This window comes from Dendroctonus ponderosae, unplaced genomic scaffold (assembly GCF_020466585.1).
Source record: "Dendroctonus ponderosae isolate FM_Combo_2020 unplaced genomic scaffold, Dpon_F_20191213v2 Dpon_F_20191213_1, whole genome shotgun sequence".
NCBI lineage: Eukaryota > Metazoa > Arthropoda > Insecta > Coleoptera > Curculionidae > Dendroctonus > Dendroctonus ponderosae.
Window position 1 is genome coordinate 36709929 of NW_026017110.1, and position 6240 is coordinate 36716168.

General features: G+C 37.5%; 1 protein-coding gene across 13 annotated transcripts in view; it reads left to right on the forward strand.

Moving 5' to 3' along the window:
• The window catches only part of LOC109543343 (cysteine and histidine-rich domain-containing protein morgana), a 12822-nt gene extending 7506 nt beyond the window's left edge, over window positions 1-5316 (forward strand). Inside the window, exons 3-7 of one of the 13 annotated variants that reach the window (XM_048665108.1) lie at window positions 2978-3122; window positions 3189-3367; window positions 4590-4781; window positions 4837-5044; window positions 5087-5316. In XM_048665108.1, the coding sequence (XP_048521065.1) occupies window positions 2978-3122; window positions 3189-3367; window positions 4590-4781; window positions 4837-5028 (708 nt within the window). In that variant the 3' untranslated portion in view covers window positions 5029-5044; window positions 5087-5316. Of the gene's footprint in view, window positions 1-2977; window positions 3123-3188; window positions 3368-4589; window positions 4782-4836 lie in introns of all 13 variants that reach the window. The other 12 variants (XM_019913014.2, XM_019913015.2, XM_019913016.2 and 9 more) reach the window with 12 other exon arrangements.
• Window positions 5317-6240: the final 924 nt, after the last annotated feature.

The following is a 6240-nucleotide window of genomic DNA, read 5'->3' on the forward strand; positions in this document are numbered from 1 at the left end:
CCGCTTAGTTTACGGAGTCCTTAACACCCAAATTGCTGGCGGTGCAAACGGGAGCTGTCTGTTAAGGCCGCCTTAACGCTAAGTCGTCCATAAATACACACGGTGTAAAGGGCCATCAAAGACGAACTTAAGATCGTGTCATCGGTTGGTGCAATCCATTTTTGCAGTTAGGCTCGAGCTTAATGCTAAGCATAACCTTAAGTCTTCCTTAAATGTTTGGTGCAAGTGGGCATAAGCGACACTTAAAACTAATCTGCTGCACCGTCCAACTTTATCATCCGCTTAACTAATGGCTGTATTTATAGACGACTCTCAAGTGACACTAAACACTCAAGTGACTGTCATGATGAAAAATGCGTTTTATAGTCGTCACTTCGAGATCAGCTGACGTGTAAGGGCGACTTGGACTTGAGTGTGGAGTATAGAACCCTTGAGTGTGTTTTTCTAACCTAACCATTCTGGCGCCAAACCTTCTGTCATAGTTTAGCGGATAATTACCATTTGTTATTCACACGTTTTGTTAAATATATTATTAATATGGAGGATTTGGAAGAATTTATGCAATATGTTGATTAAGAAATGCACGAATGGGTTCCAAAGAGATACATACGAGATATGCAAGATCTTTTTTCCAGTTCTACGGAGAGCAGGAATTTGTTCAGAAATCGGTTTCGGAAAAAAACCGTTATCGATGTATTTAGCTGTACCTTTAGCTTTAAGTAGAATTGGAAGTGCATGTAGAAGAGGTTTACCTATTCTTGCTCATTTGCAGCTTCAGATAGCATTAAGGTGATATAATATGCTAGCTACTGGCAGTTTCCAGGTAGGTCAGGTGATAAGTGCTTAATAGAATTACGCTTACACGAAAACAACTCTCATTATGTAATATACTATTATATTATGATGAATGATTACAAAACTGTGCGTCTTTTGTCTAGCTGAATATACGGTTTTCCTCTGGCGCTCCATTTGTTTACCATGGCCTCTTCAAAATTCGCTTTATCCGTCAAACTTGTCTCAATCTATGATAAATGCCAATGGTACCAACCGGACGATCATAAGAAACTTGATCCGTCACTTAACGGCCACTTTTCCAAGTCACTCTCGAGTTGGAACTATAAAATGGCTTCTATCTCAAGTGTCAAAAGTCACTCAAGTCGTTATTCGATAAGTGTCTCTCAAGTGCCACTTGACACTTGGACTATAACTACGGCCATAAGTTCCACCTAGTTCAGGGATTTTTGATAATTTTAGAGGATTTCTTACCTGCCTATTTTCGTACCTGCCTAATTTAAAAGCTTCTGACAGAAACGTCTGCGAGAAAACGATCGTTGCACTTTCGACTACTCGTTATTATCTATGCGCTGGACTTTACTTTTGAAGACGATTGAAAGCGTGTTAATCTGTGTAGTGTGTTTTCAGTGCGAAAAAATGAAAGTAAATGGAATACCCAATGAAATCGGAAAATACTAAATCATCAAAAAGAATGTGCGCACTCCCAATTATACCAATTAGGAGAAATATCGGTTATTAGAAATATGCCGATACTATAGTATATATAGTATATAAGGGATAACCGAAAACAAGAAAACTGACTCGTGCACGTGGAGAGAAAAAGACAATGCCTGGAGTAAGATCGCTGCCGATTTCAACGCCTCGTCACCAAGTAAAGTCTTCCGCAGTAAGAATCTTTGCGAAAATGCTACGAAAAAAAAAGAAATCCGAATGGTTGTGTCCCAAGAAAAAAAATCGATAATACAGACCGGCGTTGGTGCAGCATTTACACCTTCCCAGGACCATTGTAATGAAATTATTAAAGACGTCAGAAATGAAAGCCGCAGACCGTAAAAGAGAGCGAGAAGAAGCAGAGCATGCTCTAAAAGTAAAATGCTTACAATTAGACATTGCTCTTAAGGAAGCCGAATTAAAAAAAATAAATATATCGGAATAAAAGAAAAAAATAGAATTGGTGTTTTTATATAAATATATTAGTTGTACCATTACAGTCTCTTTGGTTAGTCGAAACTTTTTAAAAAATATGTAATCATCCAAATCATGAAAATGATTTGCACGATTGTTAATCCGCCTTGGCACGCCAAATTCAATGATCTCCAATTCATCTATATCGTCGTCATCGTCCCATATTAAAGAATTCATAAAGAACGCCATGATTTACCCTATCAGCTATCCGCCGAACAAGAATGTACCATAACATGATTTCAACGGTGTGTTTTTGGTTATGTATATATTTGTAACCCGTCAACCGCGAGTACGGCTTAGGCTAAGTGCCACTTAGACTGGTTTAAGTGGCGCTTAAACTGCGGTACAGTCAACTTAAATTATTAAGTTCCACTTAACTCCTAAGCCGAAGCGCTGCAGTTGGCCCTTAGACTTACATGTAAATTGTAACTCAAAGACTAAAAGAGTTAGGAAGTTACTCTCCAATAAACTAAGAAACCTACAGAATTTCAGCTTTGTAGCTCGGTTTGATCATGGCTAAATTTGGAGTTTTTATGGACAGACAAACATTAATTTATATATACAGGGTGGTATTTTAGTGCGAGAGAGTCCATTATTTCCGTTGGAGTTGAACTTTCGAAAAATAGTTTCATATAAAAGTTGTTAACGCACAAGGTGCGCACATTTTAAAAATATCTTATATGATATAGAGTGCCTCAGAAAAGCGAGGCAATTGTATTGAACCAAAATATCAATACATTGTACAGGGTGTTACAATGTGGACTTCCACCTAAAACTTTTTAACGTAATATAACGTGTTTTTCAGATGGAAGTACCTGTATATTAATACGTCATTAGATAGACAATTTACAAAGTTACAAATTTGCCTTTATACTTTAAGCTGTAAAATCAACCGTTTTCAAATTATAATTTATTTTATTTAAAAATTTCAAAAAGTTGCATCATTTGGTAAGGTGGCTATGGAAGTCAATAAATAAGTGTCACTCTATTCTTGCAGATTTTGATAGAACCAGAAATAGCACCTAGCCTTAAATCCCAAATTAGCAGTATCGAACAGCTTCAAAGTGTCAAAAAAATTGATAGTGATGAAATATCCATTGGCACAAATTGTAAAAATGGAGGTTGTACGTTTTCCTATCAAGGTAAACTTGAATGTTACTATATAAACTGCAGTTATAGGAATCTATAGTGAGATTGTTATATTTCAGGAGTTGATTCCAATAACACTTTGTGTTTGCACCATCCAGGAGTTCCAATATTTCATGAAGGGCTGAAATATTGGTCGTGTTGTCAAAGAAAAACTACAGATTTCAATGCCTTTTTGAACCAGGAAGGCTGCAAAAAAGCAAATCATGTTTGGAAAAAAGATGATGTAAGTTTCAAAAAGGTAACATCTTTTTCACGAGCACAGTAACAGTAACTTATAATTAAAGAAAATAATTAAACTTACTTTACCATACTTCTGCTCTTCTCGGTCGTTTTCGCGTTCCCTTTCATAATAGGAATCAAATTTCCTCAGTAATCACTGTACATTTGAGCATCTTCTTCTTCTTCTACTTCTACTTCTAGGGGATATGCCAATCTGTTCCGTTCTGAAGTTGCCTCTGCATCTTTTCCTGAGAGGTATATTGCCAACTATCTCCCCATCTTTTAGGTGGCCTCCCGGGAGGTCTTGAACCGGGCACATTGTTTTCTAGGACTATTTCCGGAAGTCTGTTCTCTTCCATCCGTGTTACATGGTTGTACCACTGCCTCTTACGTTGTATTTCACATCTCACAATATCTTGTATTTGGCGCTCAATATTTTGTGTTCGGCCTCCCTTAACATGTGTTTCATGTTGTTATTGTCTTCACGGACTTCGGTTCCGTACGTCAGGATCGATCTGATATATGTAAGTCTGTAGATTATAATTTTGCCATCTTTGCGCATGTACGGGTTTAGCCAGACTGTAACTCGTAGGTATTCTGATAGTGTGGATGGTTTGTTAATCTGGCTCCTCAGGTCTTTAATTGGCTCGTGGGTGCTTTGATATGTCCAGATATCTGAATCGCATCACCTGTTCTATGGGATTGTCCTCCACCACTAGCTTACATCTGAACGGATCTTTCGTTATGGTCATACATTTGGTTTTGTTGATAGAAATGTTCATATTGAGTTGGCGGCTTACTTGGAAGAACTGGAAGTTTTCTCTGCAGGTCGCTTTCTAATTCAGCAATAATTGCTGCATCATCGGCGTAACACACACCGCACCATTTTTGTTGCCCAGTCTGTATCCGAGGTTACATCCTGATCTGTTACTTTATTTATAATTTTATCCATGAGAAGATTAAACAAGAAGGGACTTCTAAACAAGAACTAAACATCAAGATCAGAACAAGAACTAAACAAGAACGGACTTAAATTAGTGAGCATGAGTCAGTGAAGCGAGACTCTCTCGTAGATCTCTCGTAGATCGATAAAAAAAAAACCATTTATATAAAAGTGTTGTGGTTGTTGCCAAAGTATTTGTTTCTGTAACTTTGAAGCATACTTTACATACATTTATACTTACCCCGTATCTGCGTCCCGATATTTTTCATTACATTAGTTTATGTCTCTATTATTCCAGGAAACTAATGCTAAAGTCAACTGTAGATGGGATTACCACCAAACAGGTCCTTACATGATTGTATCAATCTATGCTAAAGAATATAGTCCAAGCAAAAGCGTCGTTCAACTAAATCCCATTAGGCTTTACGTCAACTTAGTATTTCCTCAGCAAAATAACGCTAACTTTGAGCTGGATATTGAATTAAAAGGGGTATCTGAAATTGTTCTGATTTTTGTTTATGTGCTTATTTTATCGTGGTTTTTAGATTGTTGACGTCTCAGTATGCAAGGTAACCATGTACGGTACTAAGGTAGAAATTAAACTGAAAAAGGCAGAAGCGTTGAATTGGCCAAGATTGGAAGCAAGAATAGTGAAGAAAACTGAGCCCCCAAAACCAGACTCACAAACTAACAATCTTCCGATTAAACTAGAAGCTGTCGATTTAAGCGACTTATAAGAAGTAATAATTGTTGGTAAATAGAAAGCTAAGTTTTTTGTAAAGTAAACTTTGAAAGTTTTTTGCAGACGATACAATGCTAATACTTCATAGCCGTGAACATGTCACACAAGAGTAAAATATAATATTTTTGTACTACTTATATTATTGATCGACTTGATTATTTGTATTCTGAACTGTGCTGTTTTAGAAAGTAAATTTGTAGTGGTATTAAGTTACACGTTGTAAATTATGGATTGTATCGGATTATTATTATCATAAAATACAATTACTTGTTTTTTCATTGAATCAGGTGCTTTTATTTTTGGTCAGCTGCTTGTGGTTTACTTGTATAAAGCAAATGAGATATTATTATTGCGTTACCCAACTGTTTTTATTCTTCAATAATGTCAGAACTGGACAGTAGTAAATCCATCTCTGCATTGCAAATGGAACTTATTATGCACAGCCAGTAAGTTGTTATTTACTTTGTCGATCGAGTGGAGGCCGGTCCGATTGTGAGGAGAGATACACGCACCGCGAATGGCATAGAATGATCAGTTTAAATAATATGTTTTTCCAATATCTACGCTGTGTCTCATATAGCTACAAACAACATGTATGACGTCTAATAGCTTCTCTTTTGAATAAAACGATATCACAAAAAAAAGGTACAAGTCGGCGATCACGGAGGCAATACCCAATGGCGGTTCTACCTATCCATGTATTTTACAAACCCCTATCCAAATATTCTCGAACTGCTAGGCTAAAATGGAATGGTGCTACATCATAATAGTAAATTGAGGGAAGTAAGTACGCCAGTTTGCAATAATATCGGTAGGAATTATTTGACGTTTCAATTGAGAGAATGGCGCGTCGGACACAATCGAATTTGAAACTAATGGGTTTTTCGGCTTTTTAGGCCGTCGTTCGGTAGAATTTCTTTTTGACGTATCGCAAGCACGAGTGGCTTGCATCTTCAGAAGTGGTTTGCTTGAACGCTTACACTGTTCTGATGCGATTCCTCAGGCGGAGTCCGTATTTATGCACCGGTTGCGATGACGTGGCCTGTGTCATCGCAGCCTGCGCATTCTGTTGGCTGTTACTATCCTCCGGTGTACTGGATTCTCTTTCCTGTCCTGTGTGTCTATTCTTGACTTTGAGAGAAGGGAGTATTCCCGGGAGCATCACAGGGAGTCGCTCCTCGCTCACGATCCCTAGCGTAAAAAATAG